The sequence below is a fragment of the Cervus canadensis genome, chromosome 2 (assembly GCF_019320065.1).
Source record: "Cervus canadensis isolate Bull #8, Minnesota chromosome 2, ASM1932006v1, whole genome shotgun sequence".
NCBI lineage: Eukaryota > Metazoa > Chordata > Mammalia > Artiodactyla > Cervidae > Cervus > Cervus canadensis.
Window position 1 is genome coordinate 95,978,113 of NC_057387.1, and position 19,754 is coordinate 95,997,866.

The window sequence follows — 19,754 nt, forward strand, 5'->3', positions numbered from 1 at the left end:
CAAAAAAAAAAAAAAAGAAAGAAAGATAGAGACCAAATCAAACAGAGAGAAAAAACAACTTAAAAAGAGACAGAGACTCCTCAGAGAGAGAAAGATGCTTTCAACCTATCATTTCAAAGAACAAAAAAGAAACTATTAAGAAATTTAAAATATGGCAACAAAGAGGAAAGACCTCAGTAAAAAAAATTGGAAGATAAATTTGAAATTTCCCAAAGAGTAGAAGAAAAAGATTAAAAGATGGAGCATATTAAAGAAATGATAGAAAGTAAGAGAGAAAGTCCAGGAGGTCTAATATCTGAATAGGAGTTCCATAAAAAGAGAGTTAATAAATCGGAGGAGGAAATTATTTAAGAAATAATATAAGAAAATGTCCTAAAACTGAAAAATATGAATCTACAGAATGAAAGGGCCTACTAAGGGGCCAGCCCAATGGTAAAAATAAGCCCACATCATTGTAAAACTTCAGAACATCGGATACGAAGCATGCTACCAACTTAAAAAGAGAAATAATAGGTCATAAACTACTAATCAGCAACCAGAATGGTTTTAGACTTATTACCAGTAGCAACAATGAAAACTGAAGATAATAGAACAATGCCTTAAAAAATCTGAAGGAAAATTAATTTCAACCTAGAATTCTGTACTCAAGCTGAGTGTTAGTCAAGTGTGACAGTAGAATAGAGAAATTTTCAGACATAAAAAGGTATGGCCCACCAAAATGAAAAGTAAACTGAAAGGAGACTGATGAGAAACAAGAGAATCCCGCTCAGAAAAAGGCAAAAAGAACTGTGGGATATGGGGACTTCCCTGGTGGTTCAGTGATTAAGAATCCACCTTCCAATGCAGGGGACACGGATTCTGTCCCTGGTTGGAAAACTGAGATCCCATATGCCTCGGGGCAACTAAGACCCAACACAGCCAAAAATGAATAAATATTGAAAAGAATCCATGGGAAGATAGTGAAGGCACATCCAAGGATGACTGCTATGCATGAAGCATAAAGGGAACAATCAGTCCAGAGTGGAATCCAGGAAACACTTATTCAGGAAGATGAAACTGATAAATACATATAAACATCTTGAAAAATTTAGACAATTGGCTAAAAGTTAGGTTTGAATGAAAACAAAACAGATATTAACTCTGTTTTTTAAAAAAAGTTGTACAAGAAAGGAAAAGGCATCAAAGTTTGCTATGGTGGCTCAGTTTGCCCTGAGTGGCTCAGTGGTAAAGAAATCTGCCTACCAACGCAGGAGACACAGGTTTGATCCCTGATCCAGGAAGATGCCACAAAACAACTAATCCCATGGGCCACAACTACTGAGTCTATGCTCTAGAGCCTGGGAGCCACAACTACTGAAGCCTGCATGCCTAGAGCCTGTGCTCTGCGACAAGAGAAGCCACCACAATGAGAAGCCTGTGCACCGCAACTAGAGAAAAGCCCAAGCAACAATGAAGACCCAGCACAGCCAAAAATAAATAAAATTGTTAAAATAATTTTTAAAAAATAAATAATTTTTTAAAAATAAATAAATAAACACTGATCATTAACCAAAATTATGCTATAACTACACTGAAAGGATGAAAGGTAGGAAGGGAGAAAGGAAGCAGTGGCAGGAAGAAAAGAGAGCTAAACCTTCATCTTCCATTATGCAAAGTCTATTGACAATGCTTAAAACTGAAAAATTAAGTAGTGATTGTTGTTGTTTGGTCCCTAAGTTGTGTATGACTCTTTTGCGATCCCATGGGCTATATAGACCACCAGACTCCTCTGTCCGTGGAATTCTCCAGGCAAGAATACTGGAGGGGGTTGCCATTTCCTTCTCCAAGGGATTTTCCCAACCCAAATACCGAACCCGCATCTCATGTAATATCAAGCAGGTTCTTTACCACAGAGCTACTAGGGAAGCCCCCAATCTGTGAGTAGAGGTTAGGAAAAGAGATCAGACCCAGAGACCTCTTCCTGAAACATGTGTTCTCTGACTGACTTTCCTGTCTCCATTTTTCTTTTTCTGCCAAATCCATCCTTCCAGCATTGTTTTTATGGATTAGAGCATGAACTTTGGGGTCAGACTGCCAGATTGAATACTGGGTCTATCACTTATTAGTCACTTAGGGGATTGGTTTTACCTCTTTGAGCCAAATTTTCTCACAATAAAATAGGATAAAAACCCAGTTGCCTCAGAGGTTTATTAGGAATACTAAATGAGTTAGTAGACATAAAGCAGTGAAAACAGCGCTTGTCACAAAGAATGTTAGCTGCTGTCACCATCATCTCTTCATCATTACTTTATCTCACTTCACAGAGGTAGCATGTTCCCTGTGTTGTTGTCTGAAAGAATATCTGATCATATCCCTGTTCTGTTCAAAATCTTTTAAAGAATCCATTCCATTATCTTTAGAATAAAGTTTCAATCCTTTGGAAGAATTTGAGAAAGATCAGTATAAGTACCTCTTTGTACATGTGGTAAAATTCTGCAGTGAAACCATCTGGTCCTGGACTTTTGTCTGTTGGGAGTTTTTTTTATTACAAGTTGTATTTCATTTCTAGTGATTGGTCTGTTCAAGTTGTCTATTGCTTCTTGATTCAGTTTTAGAATAAAGTTTCAACTTCAAGGTTTCTCATGTTTTTCATGATCTAGCTCCAACACTGGGTCCTGGAATGTTAGAATGAAATGGGGTCTTAGAAATCATCCAGCTTAATTTCTGCATTTTTACAAGGAATAAATGGTGCTGGCAATCCAGATTTTTTTTGTATTGTACCTGTGCTACTCCATGTCCTATTCCAGATTCTTGCATAAGACTGAAGATGTCACCATTCTCTTGAAAACCAGAACTACACTTGTATTTGTCCATTTGATCACTTAGTTTTAGAGTAGCTCATGAGGCTTTATAACTTCTATTCTCTGTCTCATCTTACCTAGACTTTCCAAGAAAAAGAGTGCTGTAACTTTCTTGTTTGCTTTAATTGGTAACCTCTCCCTCTTTCCCTGTGGACGGGCAGACAAAGGAGCAGCTGTTTAAAGCCCACTGTTAGTGTCCTGAATTGATGTAAATAAACTTGGTAAGGAAACTAAGGCTTCCAAGGAACTCCAGTTTATTTATATGAGAGAAATGCATAGAAAGACCTAGCATAATATCCCAGAGTCATAGGCAGAGGTATAATCTCGGATAGCCTCATAAGGCATCTAGCTGGGGAAACAGTAAAGGTGTAGATGGTGGCTGCTGCTGTTTTTCCAGCTATTGTAAAAAAAAAAAAGTTTAAGTGAAGCTCTAGGTAGCCCACCTGGGGTTAATGACTTGGAAGGCCATTAGAGACTACCCAACCCTACAGATTAGCTCTTGGTGATATGATCAGACATCTTGCATCCCATGTGATCTTTTTTCCCATTATTTTCAGGTCATTTAGTTTTAATTACTTACAGTAAATTTAGGGAAGGTGATTAAATTGTATTCACGTGAGACTTGATTACCCTGATGCTATTACATCTGGACTAAATGGCAGAGTAGGAGCATGAATTTGTCTAGAAGGGAGTTTCTCATATTCTTGGTCTGCTTGTCTCTGCCATCAGTGGTTTGGACAGTGGCTTGAACACCTGCCTGAGGTCCTCAGGGCTTGAAGGATGCGAATAGGACCACCTTGGGAAAGGTGTAGGCAAGACTATACAGAGAAGGCTTCTGCCTGTCTTTCTCATTTTCTGCCACTTCCAATTTATATGACAACTGATGCTCAGCAATCCAAAGTATAGTGAAAACTTAATTGTCAATCCTATGCTCTGCATCTTTGATCTTCTGGTCTTGATTAACACCTGCATTTCCTCCTAGTCCAAGGTGAATGACCCAAACAGCAGTCTAGGGTAACACCTTCACATGCAATCAGGCTGGGGAGCCAGGATTTTACCTGGATTTTCCATGCTTTCTATAGGCAGCAAGTACAGCCCTCTAAACCAAACAAGATATTACTGTTTCTCATTGTTACCCTGAGTGTCCTTGTACTGACACTTGACCCACTTTCCTACCCACTGAGCCCCTTACCTTTCCACTCTCCTTAGTCCTGGCATTGACTTTGCCTGAATTGCCTCTTTCTAGAGATCTTTACCTGTAGAAATCCTAGCCGTATTTCAAGGTCCAATATGTATTCCAACTGCTTTGTGCAGTTTTCTTGAATTTTCCTAGCCAGAAATTATCTCCCCCACCTCTGTGCTCCTGGTGTAACCATCACTTATGCTTGTTTGATATTTAATGCATCTTTCTTTTTTCCTCAACTAGACTATAATTTCTACAGAAATACTTCTCATATGTCTTTGTATCCCTTAATTCACAGTACTGTACTTTTCATGTACTAGATAACTTGTAAGTATTTACTAAATGAAAAATAGAGATCCCTGATTTAAGCCCTCCCTCTGTAATTGACTGATTTCTGTCAAGAGAGCCCTGTTTACTTCTAGAAACGTCTTGGAGTAAGTACTTTACTCCTTGAAACTCACCAAGATGAAAACAAAACCAGAGAAGGAAGCGTCATCTGTAATAAAACTAGATAACTGCCATGTACCCATACACAGTCTAGAGAATATCTGCCAGACACAATGAAATTTAGGTCAAATCCAAAAAGAACACCAAGATTGGACCAGCATAAGGAACAATGACATGGGCAGTCCAAAGGAGAAATGGTGAACACCACTGTTACAAAATCTCAGGGCGCAGAGAAAGGAGAAAACCAGGCTGGCCTCATAGTTTTCTGACATTTAAGGCCTGAAGACAGTAAAACAACATTTAGAAAATTTGAAAGGAAAACAGTTGTGATTTAAGAGTCCTATAGATAGTGAAGTTAGGGTTAAAGTATAAAATCATCAAAAATACTCCAAGGCTTAGGAGATGTGGTGCCTGTGAACCCTCTAGAAAACTCTGCTTGAAAACATAATAAAGCCAAGTAGGTAATGAAACAAAATACTGATAAATGGATAGGTTGAGTGTAAGTCTGTGGCAGTGAGAGTTGCAGAAAGATCATAATCATTAAAAGAATTCTGTCCACGTTTCATCAATAACCCTTTTATTAAAAAAAAAAAAAGAGCAAATTACAAAACTTTGACAAGATCCCCTGGACTTAAGGGGCTCCTTAGGACTTTTGATTCATTCTCTATTTGAACCATTTGCACTAAACCCATCTTCTGAGAATACTCCAGCTTATTTCTTTTAAGATTGTTACATCTTGGGAACTCCTTGGCAGTCCAATGGTTAGGACTCCATGCTTTCACTGTTGTGGGCCCAGATTCAATCCCTGGTTGGGGAACAAAGATCCTGCAAGTCATGTGGTGTGGCCAGAAAGATAATAATAATATATATGTTTTTTGATTGTTACCTCTTTCCTTTGACTCCCTCCCAAACCCTTCTTTTTCTTTTTCTTTGCCTCTGCTTAGGGAATATAATTCAATTTCTTAGGAGGGAAACATTTTTACCGCTAAACCTTTGTGTAATGAAGGGAGACATAGAACTAAAAGGAAGAAATGTTCAGCCTACTCACTGGAGACAGTACATTTTACTTATTTATTTTTTTGGCTACACTCGGTCTTCAGCGCTGGGCATGGACTTTCTCTAGTAGTAGAGAGTGGGGGCTGCTCTTCATTGCAGTGTGTGGGCTTCTCACTGTGTTGAATTCTCTTGTTGTGGAACACAGGATCTCGGTGCACAGGCTCAGTAGTTGTGGCGCACAGGCTTAGTTGCCTCTCAGCATGTGGGATCTTCCTGGACCAGGAATCAAACCCATGTCCCCTGCATTGGCAGGCAGATTCTTAACTACCGGACCACCAGGGAAGTCCCCAAGACAGTACATATTAATCTACAGGACCCAAGAGCAAGAGTGACTAGAGACAGGAAGTAAGTGAGATATTTCTACAAGTATTATATCTCATTACATGAGTTAACCTGGGTAAATGTCACAGATATGATGTTGAAGGGGAAATAAGGAAGTTGCACTAGGATACACAGACGTAGAGAATGATAGCATTTATAGAAAATTTTTAAAATTTGCAAAAGAATACAATATATCATTTACTATTATATGAAGTAAAAATGCTTAAGAACAATAAATACCAGAGTCAAACAGTAGTTAACTCTGGGAGGAGAAGGGGGGAAATCGCATATTTTTGTATTATTTTTGGTGGGTTCTTTTTATTCTCTGTATTTTTCTCTGCCGTGCTGAGTGCTAAGTTGCCTCAGTGGTGTCCGACTCTTTGTGACTCTGTGGACTGTAGCCCGCCAGGCTCCTCTGTCCATGGGATTCTCCAGGCAAGAACACTGGAGTGGGTTGCCATGCCCTCCTCCAGGGGATCTTCCTGACCCAGGGATCGAATCCACATCTCTTACATCTCCTGTGTTGGCAGGCAGGTTCTTTACCACTAGCACCACCTGGGACTGATCTATGCCTGAAATATTTCATGAAAAATAATACATGATTCTTCTTCTAAAAGAAGAAGACACCTGGACCAGAGCCCCTTGGGCCAAGGCAAGGAGCCTCTGGCATCTGGAGAGATATGGGCAACTCAACTATAATCTTTGGACTGAAGCAGTGAATGGGCCTAAAATGGACCTTTAGTCATATGCCTAAAAAGCTACGTGTATTTCCAGTTCCACACTCTTTTCTCGCCCAAGGTTATGAATAAATTTAGCAAGCCTGCCAGCTAATCCCCAGAGAAGAACCTGCCTGTCCTCAGAGTTACTGAAAAGTTTCATGGCTCTTTGCCAAACACTGCCAGTCAGCAGCTGAGGCAAAAGCCCATGGCACAGTGGAGGGTCACTTCCCACTGTGTAGGCTTGGGCACATGGCTTAATCTCTGTGAGCCCCAGTTTTTTGTGTAAAAATTAGAATAAATACCACCATTCCTGCAGGTTTGCTAAAAGGATTAAGTTATATAATAAATATAAAGTGCTTTGTGTAGTGACTAAGCTGTATTAGACATTACATTTATGTAAGTTCCCTTCTTTCCTGAAATAAACTGAAAAAAGTCCTAACTAAAACCAGAAGAGGAATGAGAATTTGGAGGCATCCCTGATTCCCAGGTGAGGGCTTCTTCCTCATGTCATGTGCCATGGTATGGCATGGTGTGCCTGGCTAAGCAGTGATCTTACTATAGGCCTCTGTGTTTTCCTCATGGCCTTCTGTCCACTGGAGCTTTAGGGTTTTCAGGGTAATTTCCCAAGGCTTGCAGTTTTGCTTAAAATTTGACAGCATCAAGAAGTGAGGTCTTCCCAGCTGGCACCAGTGGTAAAGAATCTACCTGCCAATGCAGGAGATGCAAGAAATGTAGGTTTAATCCCTGGGTTGGGAAGATACGCTGGAATAGGAAATGGCAACCCACTCCAGTGTTCTTGCCTGGAAAATTACATGGACAGAGGAGTCTGGAGGGCTACAGTCCATGGGGTCACAAGAGTCAGACATGACTTAGAAACTGTGCACACACACAAGGAGAAGTGAAGATCAAAAGTCCATTAATCTCAGCCATCTCCAAGCAGATTCCTAGAGAACACAGCCAGGCATCAGCACAGCAGAGTCCTTAGTACCCAGCTGAGAGCTTAAAGTAGGATGTAAAAGCTGTAGTTCTGGTACTGGAGCCAGGTCTTTTCACGAGCTATATAGGAAGTCATCTCCCCTCCTACTTGAAGCACAAGGCAGTCTTTACTGTGGACTGGCAACGTGGAGGGGGCTTGTTAGACATGGTAGTGTCTGTCCTTCCCCTCCAGCCTGAGCAAACACACATACTTCCAGTAAAATCCTTAACCTTGGAGTTCTTTCTCAACAGGGGGAAAGCTAAATTGGCTTAAAATTATTTCCAGAGTACCTCAGTCTTACTAATGAAGGTGACTTGTGACTGCAACAGTGATCATGGGAAACAACTGAAGAAACAAGTGGTAGAAAATAGTTTCACACTCACTAAAGCCTTTTTGCAGGTGTTCATCTCAAAGCCTTCCACAGATCCACTGACCAAGAGCTTCCACTTTTTCCCGATCACATCTGCAGACTCACTAGTGGTGGTTTATTTGTCTCAGAAGGAGTTACACACAAACTAAATGAAACGAGCAACAAAGCAATATGGGCGGTTCCTGAAGATCTCAGTCAGACTTGTAAAACATAAGAACCCACGCTCTGCATTGCTGTAGAAATCTGACCTCAGTCATTCCAGACTCTTCCTCCCAGAGATGGTTCCCACTTGTGTTCCAGATTCCAAAATAGTCATTTAGTACTCGCTGATTATGGCTGCTTGAGTTCCTGTTGGCTCTTTCTCGTTCACTATGTTTACCTCTTGCCTAATTCCAGGGCATACTATATACTCTTAAGCTACTGAACAAGAAGCATCTCCTTACTCCCATTTTGAAAAAAGAAGTGAGACTTTTCAGTGACAAACTAGCAGCCAGTTGTAAACCTACTACTATATCTCAGAAGCCTCTGTGTCTGAAGCTTTCTGTATACTTCCTTACTACTCTTTTAGGGTGAATTTTCACCCAGGATCAGGAATTACCCTAACTGCTGATTGGACTGCTTTCTCTCAGGGAGGGCAAATTGAAAAGTTCTGGAAGGTCCCTTAATGCCCACCCACTGAGTATATCCTGAGTTTGAGCCAAAAAAAACTAGTACTGGGACTTCCCTGGTGGACCAGTGGTTGAGGCTGCATGCTTCTGTTGCAGGGGGCATGGGTTTGATCCCTGGTTGAGAACTAAGATCCCACATGCCTCACCATGCAACCAAAAAAAAAAAAAAACCTAATATTTTCTCTACCCATCTCTAGCCCACACCAGAGTGCTATGGCTTGGACCTTTGCCGCTTTCTGACAAACTTTAACCTTCTAGAAGAATAAAGAAGGCTCTGAAATGCCATAAAATGCTGGAATTCCTTTTTTGCATCTTACTAAAATTTTGGCACTTGGCAAGAATCTTTTTTATGGCTTGTGGATGATAGTTTCAGTCCTTGGAATGGCCTCTTTTCCATCCCGCATGCCTCTTGGATTGCTTAAGGATTTTTCCTTAGTTGATGTTTTATTTTGTTTAAATGGACACCCAGACCCTTCCTACTTACCTCCTTCTCCCCTCCAGCTGCCTACTTCTGACTCTTTAGGAACTGAATATTCCCTTATTAGGATAGATCTCTTTCCACAGAGCCATCTTGGCTCAGAAAAACAACTCGGCAGGCCCAGGCTTCCTCTAGTCTTCTGCCCTTATTTTCTTTGTTTGGTCATGCATGTATGGATTCTGGAGTCAGGCAGACTTAGTTTTGAAATTGCTACTTGGCAGTTATGTGGTTTTAGGTAAATGGTTTAACTTCTCTTAATCTGTCATCTCATCTACAAAATTGGTTATTTTATCAGAGGTAAAAATGATACTCCTAGAATCATCTAGGTAAGTCACTTCTGTAATGTATGTAGACTGCTTAGCACAGTGCCTGGCCTGAAGTAGGTATGTAATAAATGCTAGTGAAGATTTTCAAGAGGACTTTTCCTCCACCCACCCATCCTCAGAAGCCAAGAGGATGCTTTTTAAACACATTCAAATGCTAAGAGCCAGTGGTGCTACTCTTGAGAGTGTGGCTTTAGGGTCTAGAGTAGTCTCTTACATAGCATGGAGTTGGCTTTAAAAATATCCTATTTTTCTAAATAATTATGGTTTTGATTAACCAGGGTCTGTGGTAAGAGCTGTGGGGCACCCATTATTTCTATAGCTTATCTCCTAGGAAGATTCATTGGATCTGAGCCTCCACTGAAATTTTTTTATATTCCCAGATGAGAGGCAGAAGCAATGGATCAGCCCAGGGGTCAGGGCCAGCTTCCACCCCCAGACCAAAGGCAGACCAATTGGGTGGAATTTAGACCTCCAGGTCTGGGGTGCCTAAAGAACTGAAGTCATACTGTTTGCTGTTTTCAGGCTTTGGGTGAATATCATTATGAGCACATACAGACTCTGGACTTCTCTAAAGCCCAGTCCTCTCTTGAGGCATTCTGTCTTCTAGCATAAGCATGTAACCATGAACTAGACTGGCCAGCTATTCCTAGCATATGGAGGAGCCAGAACCTCCAACCCATAAGGATGAGGATGGTGATGAGAGACATGGACACTCCCTAATTTGGCTACTGTGTTACAGAAGCAACATCCAGAGCAGCGTCATCTGCAACAACGCTGTAATCGAGAAGGGAGCAGACATCAAGAACTGCCTAATTGGAAGTGGCCAGAGGATTGAAGCCAAAGGTAAACCAGAACCCAAATTACAATCACAGATGCCATTGTTTTCATATCACACTAACACAGATAATGCTCTGTGCTGATGAGAATTGGGGAACAAGTATGTGCATACCCCACAGGTGAGAACATAAATTGATAAAAGCCCTCTTAGGAGGGCGATTGACATCACTGTCAAATTTTTAAATTCTGACCTCACAGTTCCATCTTTGGAAATTTATCTTGTTAGATAAGTTTTCATATATATTTATGCAGCCTTACTACCAAAAAATTTAAAACATACCAGAAATATCAAATAACCCAGATTGGTCCCAATACTTTACAGTGGCTGTCAGGCATAAGAGAAAAGGGCCAATGATCAACAGAGGCTCTGGAACTATCTCTGGCAGCCTCCTGCAGTCCTTCATCTGACCTGGTAGTTAAGGGAGAGGAGTTCCATGGGTTCTTGGCCTGGAAGAAGGTTAGTAGCTTCTTGAAAGCCATTCTCTCAGTGCCATCCTCAGTTGCTTAGAGATGCTTTAGTGTTAGCTCGCTTTGCTCGGTAGCTGTAGAAAGTCTGTGTAATGCTTAAAAGACATACAAACATCAGGGTTTTCCTGCTGGGCTGGGCAAATTGGAATGGTCCATAATTTGGCTGAGGATTTTTAACCAAAAAGTAGCCAAAGCTCAAGATCAATAAAGATGGCACATTCCTTTTCAGATTATTCCTTAAACCTAAACTAGGGTGGGGTAGGAGAGTTGCTGAAAGAACCAAATCCACCAGTTCTGAGTTGGTGGAAGCCACCTTTCCCTTCTCCCAGTAAGTAAAGGCCCTCTTCCATTTTTTTCTCCTTCCCTTTTTTTTTTAAAGTCATATACCTCTCCTGTGAGCTTTAGACTCAAAACAGACCTGTGTTCAGATCTCAGCTGTGCAAATCACTGGATGGGCACCAGGTTAAGTTTTTAATTTCTAGGCCTCAGATGTTTGAAACTAGAAAAACAGAGACAATAAAAAGTTATTTTGGAGGATCGTCGTAAGAACTAAGTACAGTTAAACGTTGTGAGGATTACACACGACTTGTGGAGCACACCACAGGGCTCAGAGCCCCACATGTGCGCCATGCTCTTGTGCCCCTCCATGCTTTCGTGCGTGCCCTCTCTCTGTCTGAAATTCTTAATGGTTCTGCCCAAGTGTTTTCTCTATAGAACCTTCCTGGCTCTTTCCATGACTCCTCACAGTCAAACTAAGCATTCCTTCCTCCTCCACACCTTTGTCAATACCTTAATTAAAGTACATACACAAATGGCAATTAGCTATGAATCTATCTTCCCTACTAGACTAAGAACCTCAGACCAAGAACTGACTTATTTCAATATGTGTCCCTAGCTCTCAGAACAGGTCCTAGTTTATAGTAGATGTGGGAAGTGTAGAGATAAGCAAATGAATTTGGATCCTTTGGTAAAGGGAATTTGGGGGCATTTCAGGGTAGAGAGTTAGGGTTCCAAAAAAGACATTTGTGAGACAGTTGCAATTATCATGAGATCTCTTCTGACTTTTTTTCTAAACTTATGCTGATGAAAGAACCAAATGCAACACTGATAAATGAACTGAGGAGATGCTGCCTTGGCCTGAAACCACCCTTCAGCCTTATTTCTTCACTTGAGACTAGACATAACTCTTCTTCTCACTGCCTTTCTTCTCACATTGCAAATATTTTCTTCCTCTACATGTGAGAATTGTCATTTCTAAAAGGCCTTTTCTGGGTGATACTAGTTTACCAATAAAGTTCTTTGTTGTAAGCAATATAAGCTAACTCTGGGTGATTTAAACTGATAAAGAATTCATTGAAAAGATATTAGGTAGCTCACAGCTCCACGATGGCTGCAGAATCAAGCTTAGAAAATGGGTCACAGCCAAGATTTACCCTCCAGACCATCCTGGTGAGGACACTGCTGCCATCCTCACTGAACGCTGGATATTACATGCTTGCTCTGTTGCTCCAGCCGCCCAGCAGCCCCAAAGTGGAATCTCTCTGGTTCCTACATTTTTGTGTCACTAGTTCCCAGCTCGTGGTTTCTGGTGGCTGCCCTAGGTCAGCCTAGGTCAGTCAGATAGATAACAGGTCAAACCTAGGTTATCTATCCATGCCCTTGCTGCAGAGAAGGCTGGCAGTTTTGGTTCAGTCTGTGGGAGACAAACTCCACCTGGTGTCTCACCAGAGAGCCTTTGAGCTGGAGTGTTGGTCAGCAGTGGCTCCCCAGCTGTTGGTACCTTCTGCCATGATCCCGTGCAAGCTGAAGGTATGAGCCTAGGTGAGAGGGCTGGGACACCAGCTTAAACCCCAGCACAGGGGGCAAGGACGGCACTGCCTTCCTGGGGGTGGCCACTGGCTTATGGCTATTGTGTACAGCTTTGAAGTGTTCTCTCATGCACTGTCTTATTGGGTTCTCATGAAAGCCCTCTGAGGTAGGGATTCTTTATTGACCCATTTGGTAAAATGGAAACTGAGATTTTGAAAGTTGAAATTTACCAAAAGTACACAGCTAGTACATGACACAACTGGGTCTTCAGCATGAACTATTGACAGCCTCCAAAAAGACCAGAGGAAGAAGCCACTCCTGGCTTGCCTAGCAAAATTTAACCAGTGATACTCTTTTTCTCCCTTTAGTCCATCTTTCTCCAACGGGTAGGAAAAATATATTTGGACTCCATATCCTGGCTCTTTCTCTCCTCAGGAACCTCAGGTCTTAGCTCTTTCTCCTGCTCAACATAACAGTTCACCCATACCTACCCTTGGCTTGAAGAGAAATTTGGTTTTTTATTATCTAGGGCCTATTGGTTGTTTCTTTAAAATAGAATTCAGAACCTCAGCCTATTCTCTGACTTTGTGGAAGACCTTGGAAGGGATCCTTCAAAAGCAGGACAGGATAATCCCATCTGCTCCCTGACTCCTCATTACATTTCTCTGTCCTTTTTGTTCTCTTCTATTTGGGTTTCTTCTACCTCCTTCTTGCCTCTTTGCTTTGTAAATTAGCTCCTGCTCAGCAAAAAAGTAGAAATACCCCAGTGTTTTCTTGTTTTAGTCCCTCCTAGAGCCAGGAGATGCTTCCTTTTGTTGTTTTTACAGGCATATTTGAATGTGTCAACTCCATTTGCCACTGCCCTACAGGGTCATAATGCCCCCCACACCCCCACCCCTGCCTGCTTTCTTACATGCTGGAACCTGGAACCTCAGTTTCTCCTCTTTCCTCTTCCCACTTCCAACAAAGTCATAGTGCTCCTTTCTTTTCCTTTGCAAGGACCCCTCTTAGTTTTGTGTGCAGAATGCATGAATGAATAATGAATGCCAGACAGTGAGGGTTTGAGGCACGTCATCTCCCATCAAGGAGCATGGGGCTGGGCTTGCCACACCCCTAGGATGTCACAGGCTGCAGTGTCTCCTGGGCTTTCTGGTTCTGACTAACACTATGTACCCTCTCGTTAGGGATCCTGAAGGAGAGGGGGCCAGGGAAGTCTTTAAACTGGAGATCCCCAGCATTTCTTGCTCTGTCTCTATGCTAGAGGGATCACTGCATCCAGCACAATAGTCAGTGCCCTCCTGCCACAGGTATTCCTGACCAGTCAGCCTGTTCCCACTGTCACTTTTCTTTGAGGCTGAGCTATATTAAGAAAGCAAATTCCCAGCCATCAGTGTAGCAATCTAGACCTGTTACTATGGATGACCTAGACAAACATCAACTTAGGTCCTCACTAGCAAAGAGGTAAGGAGATAGCAAGGTCCCCAGTCAGTCTTTCTCCCATGGAGGGATTTCAGGAAAAAAACGTTCATCCTCAGAAGTAATACTGTCCCCTCTCCAAATCCCAGTTATTTGCATGCCATAGAGTCACCACATCCATAGCAAAAATGGGACTCTACACCAAAAACAGGACTCTCATAACCAAGTGTAGGCCCCACTGCCCTTTTTTAGCATTACTGGGAAAACAAGGCATTTTCTAGCAATTCCGGCCTTTCTCACCCCACCCAGCATGCTCAGTTAATGAGATTATCTCTGGCAAAAATCCTGGCAGCCAAGTTTGAGCTCCTACTCAAGCCAACTGAAAAGCTACAGCCAACAAAGTCAAAACCTGGGAGACTAATTGGACATTTCATCTGAGTCTCTTATTACTGTCAGAGAGAGAACTTGGATCTCTTCCCTGGGACCACAGTGATCAGTCCTTTAGCCGTGAAAGTAGACCTGATGGGTACATAGGTCAAGTCCTGGCTAGCAGGAATCCTCCCCAACCTCCCAACAGTGCAGCTTCTCGTATGTGACTTGTCATTCCCCTCTGTGTCATTGGTTTTTCCCCAGCTTACTTTCCTCCCTTTTGCTCTTCTCTTTAGGATCTTTGCTGACCTGATTCCAGCCCAGAACTTTTCCAATATGTTTATGAGAGCCTGCTTCCAACCCTGGCCAAGCAGATCTAGCACTGCTTGTTTTTCCCCTTCAGGTTTCCTCCACCTTACTGAAAGTCTCCATAAAAATACACCTTCCCCCAAAATGCCAGATACAACATTTCTCCCCTGAATCCCAGTGAGCAAGCCAGAGAAGGTGCAGGTATTTATTTGGAGCCTAGCAGAGCAGAATAAGATGTTGTTTGCCTCAGCCTGACACCTCATTCACCCCTCTGGTCTGGAGCACTAAGGACCAAGAAGAGTGTTAATAAAACTGGGATTGTCTTCAGAACATTCCAGTGGCCTGGAAACTAGGAGGAGACTGGGTGACGGGAAAGCAGATGTCAGAATCTAGATATGAGATGATATGGCTAACTCATGCCACAGAGGGATTAAGGGCCAAGAGGAACTTTTGGAGGTTCCTGGGAAGCTAGCCCAAGATGCATTTCCTTTATTCTTTTCTGATCAGTCTTACCTCAAGGTCTAGCCTGACTGACAGTCACACTCCAAGACCAGCCCCAGCCCTTGGGAATGTAGAAGCCTGAGCACTGTCTGGGCCTCCCACCCATTCTTCTCACTGAAGGAAGCAGATGGCCTTCTAGGGCAGGACCACACAAGCCAAACCCAGGTGCATTCTGTAACTTCGGTTTAATTCTTACCAAGGCTCTTTACATCAGTTATCTTACTGAATCCCCACAACTTTATGAGGAAACCAAAGCCCAAAGACATGGAATAATGTGATCAAAGTCCAGTTAGAATTCAAAGCTCTGTGGCTCAGAGCTCTCCTGTTCTGCATTGACACCTTTTCTTCTCACAGGAGATTGCCTCTGCCAAATACAATGCTATAACAGAAACCTTGTGAAGGCCTAGACCTAGGTTTCTCTTCCTACTGGGGAACATTAGAGAGATGGGCCCAAAGAGGCTCTCGAGCCCCAGCACCTTTGCTGTGACGCATCAGTGTGTCAGTTGTGTTCTCTTTGACAAGGGGATTGGAGGCCGCCTCCTCTATACATGCTCCTTTTCCTTCTTCTGTACCCTTACGTAACCACCGAGAACACTCGTACTTTCTTCAGCAATTACCACCGCCTATATTCTAAGCTTTAGGAGACGAGGGGTGTAAAGATGAGTAAGACTTGCCTTGTACTGTCCAGCTGCTCAGTCTATTATAGAGACACAGGTAAGTAAAGAACTAAGTACAATAAAGTTTCACGGGTATCATGTCAGGGTTGATTAAGGACAGAAAAGAGAAATCATTCAGTTTTTGGCACAAGGATCAGGCATACCATCTCAAAGGAAGGAATTTAGGCTAAATTTTAAAATTGCTGGCTATATACCAAATATACAAAAGGGAAGAGCCTCTCAAACGAAGGGGAACCAGGCAAGCAAAAAACAGTCTCTTGTGTTCGGAACTGCAAATCATTTGGAAAATCTAGAATACAGTATGTAAAGGAGATGTAGCAAGAAACAAAGCTAGAAAGGTGGGTAGAACAGAAGACATGTCTGTAATCTCAAAGTGTCCAGAGCTTCAGTCAGAAACCCCCTTTCTACTGGCAGAGCAGAAGTAGGCTCCAGGCTGTGGGCAGTATGAACAGACTAAAACATCTCACATTATCAAACTTGGTCCCATTATCAACGATTTTCATTTTGCTTCACCAAACCCTTCTGAGGATGAAGTAGAGCTGCAGGAAAGCTGAGTTTCTGCCTTACCTATCAGGGTCACACTTCAGGTCCCAAGTATGGCAATAAAGATGTTGGACCTTTAGAGGTCAAGCTTACCCAGAAAGAATTCATTGTCAGCCAGGTGGTCAGCCTTTTCTGTCTGAGTCAGTAGAAGGCTGAACACTCCCCTCTCTCCTACATCTGCCCCATGCCTCCAGGGAAGAAGGCATGCCGCTGGTTTCCCCTGCCCCTTCCAGACCATTGGTTCACTGCCTCCTTTCTATAGCTCCTACTCCTTAAAAGTTAACCCTCTTCTTTTCTTTTACCGCATAATTGGTCAGCTCCCAGAGAAGTCTCCTAAATATATCAAGGATTCACAGTCTTCCCCCTTCCTCCCTCTCTTTTTCCAAACATCTTGGACGACTTCAACGTATTCATCAGTGAACCATCCAGCCCTTCAGCTTCACCATTCCCTGACCTTCTCTACTTTACCAACCTTCACTTCCTTGCAACTTTAGCTCTCCACTTACATAGTCACACCCTATCCTTGTCATTTAACTACAAACCTCTGAAATCTTTCATGTGCCAGCAGCTGTGCTAGATATGATCATAAATCCACTGCCCCTGCACTCAAGATCCTCACAGAGAAATAGAGATAACATCCAAGGTAGAGTGTTTTCACAAACCAGGAAATGAACGGTTCAGAAGGGAATGCACTACACAGTGGAGGTGCTTGATTAGGGTATTTAGGGTGAGTAGGGAGGAGAGGAAAAGCATTTGAGACAGAGGAAATAGCGTATACTAAGGTGTAGAGCTACAAAACAATACGGCTTCCAAGTACAAATGGAGACAGATGGAAGATAAAACTGGAGAGGTAGACAAGGGTCAGGTCATCGAGGGCCTTATGGGTTTGAACTTTACACAAATAATAACCACTGTTTATCAAACACTCAGTATGCTTTAACTCATTGAATTCTCACAACAACCCTATCGAGTGTGTGATATTTACGTATGACATGGGAGACATCTCCCTTTCTCCTTTGAGTATCTCCATTTAACTATTTAGTCTCTTTTCCTCTCACTCTTTTCCCCCGTGCCCTATCCTACACCAGTTTTTCACATTCCTCTTTCTTATATCTTTATGTCTTTGCTCATGCTGTTTTAACAGCCTGGAATGCCTTCCCCTTGAAACACTGCCTGAAAAAACTCTATTCATCCTTTAAGACTCAGTTCCAGTTCCCCTCTGATGGGAAGTCTCCTGAAAGCCAGGTGTATAGAGTCAGTTCCCACCTCCTGGGTGGGAGGATGCTATCTCTCCCAAAGTCCTTTTGGCAAGTTGTTATTCCCAAGAGCTTCTAAAGAGCAGAGCCACATCAGAGAGGAATAAATGTTTATGAACACAGAATTAGAAGTAATTGGATTTGAAATGAAATCATTTGCTTCCAGTTCTCAAATAACCTTTTCTTTTTCTTTTATAGCCAAACGAGTGAACGAGGTGATCGTGGGGAATGACCAGCTCATGGAGATCTGAGTTCTGAGCAAGTCAGACTCCTTCCTTTTGGCCCCCAGAACTACAGATGTTGGCTGGCCCACCTGTTTGACTCTGTATTTATTTCCCAATAAAAGAAGGGCTCCCAAAGGCATTGTAGAGACTTATGGAGTAGTCGGGCTCCAAGCATGCAGTGTATGTGCCTGTTGGAAAAACTGTCAAGAGCCAGCGTGTGGGACAAGATAGGACACATGGCCTGGCTCTTGTCCACCAAGGTTACCAGGCAGGGGCGGCAGCTGTCCAGTGGTGAAACTCCCAGGAGGGCTACTTTCCAACTGGCTGGCCCAGCCTATTCCTTAAAACATCTCCCACCTGAAAGGACCTGAGGGTACATCAGTCCCCAACCCTAATCAGGCTTTCTAGATCTGTAGGCCTAGTTGCTACCATTACCACCTCTGCATGTGATGCACCTCCTGCAGCTGCCAGTGTGGGCAACCTTGCCCCTGAATCTCAGCCCAAGACTTAACTACTCTGCTCCGATACCTACCCACACAGGTTCCTGGCCCCTGCCCCCATGCCACCCCAGCCTCACCCTCCCACCCCTGCCATTTACTTCCCATCCTCCCAGTGTCTGGTCAGTTTCTCCAGCCCAACTATTTTACCCTGGAGCCCCTTAAAGCAAGCAGGAGGCAGCCCCTGCCTAGCCAACAATGCTATCCCCACAGGTTTTAGTGGAGGCAAGAACAATAAAAGAAAGCTGTGGTCTGAGAGAAGCCAGACCCCTTCTCACCTCTTCTTAGTGAGGTCTGCCCAACTGGGAAAGGAAGAGCCAGGAACCCAGATCATCATTTGAAATTCTTACTGATTCTTCTCCAGCTGCACTCCTTTATATCCTAATTATATAGACTCTGCTGCTTCAGGTAATTGAGAAATGAGACTTTGATTCCCACAGCTCTTCTGGAACCCCATCCACCTTGTCTTCACCACCCCCACTCCCAGATACTCATACTCCGATCCTGCCTCTCCCTACACCACTTTTACCACCTGCAGGTGTTTGGTGGAAGATGAAAGTGGTTCCTGGGGTGAGATTTCACCTCCTAGATTTATCAAAGTAAAGGTTTCTCTTGATGTGTTCACTGTGGGTGGCAGTAATTATAAAGAAAGATTTGAAATACTGGTTTCTACATTGTTTCAAAAATCTGAAGTCTCTCAAGTTCATTTGAGTGATCCTGCCTGAATCTTAGTTGCTGTCATTGGACTTGTGAGAGACTAACCGAGCATTCCTCCCCTGGGGGAGCTCCACCTCCATCAGCCTTCTGGGTTGCTCTAGAGCTCCACATTCTCCCCACTAGTCAGGACAAGGTTCCTGAAAGTCTGCCCTCATCAGAGAGAAGCTGAAATGGGCCAGCAGAGTGGTTGAAACCTAGAGGACTGTGGGGAGGTAGAAATAAAGAGCTGTGATGGTGCCCAAGATTATTCTGTTTGGAGCTGAAATTAAATGTGTGGGGCAGCGATGGTGCTGGAGACAGTCCTGGCCTGGATAGAAGATCTGCGCTCTGGAATGTAGTCTGGCTTTGGACAAGTCACTGTCTGCCCTTGAGTTTACACATCTGCAAAATGGAAAAGTTGAACTGGGTGACTTTTAAGGGCCCTTTTAATCTCAGGTTTTATCCCCTCTCAGAGCTTTCTGATGCCTGGGGTTCAGGTACAGAAGATGGCTCCTTGACCGCAGAAGGGGGCTAGAAGTGGGTGGGTTTGGAGGAAGGATAGGGTTCGGGAAGGGAAGGGATTGGTTATACTGTCCCAGAACCTTCCCACTCTCCTTTCTGATCTTCCCCATTGAGCCCTTGGGTAGAGGAAAAGCCTGTCTTCTGCCTTCCCTTGCTTCTGCTCCAAGGAAAGAAGGGAGCTGAAAGAAACAGACAAGGTAAGGGTTCCCCAGGGGAAGGCCTTGCTGAGTTTGAGTCCCAGCTGGG

At 43.1% G+C, this 19,754-nt stretch overlaps 1 protein-coding gene across 1 annotated transcript in view; it reads left to right on the top strand.

Moving 5' to 3' along the window:
* EIF2B3 (eukaryotic translation initiation factor 2B subunit gamma) overlaps positions 1 to 18,950 on the top strand; it is a 105,813-nt gene extending 86,863 nt beyond the window's left edge. The window contains exons 11-12 of the mRNA XM_043461520.1: positions 10,124 to 10,227; positions 17,768 to 18,950. Coding sequence (XP_043317455.1) covers positions 10,124 to 10,227; positions 17,768 to 17,820 — 157 coding nt within the window. The 3' untranslated portion in view covers positions 17,821 to 18,950. The remainder of the gene's footprint in view (positions 1 to 10,123; positions 10,228 to 17,767) is intronic.
* Positions 18,951 to 19,754: the final 804 nt, after the last annotated feature.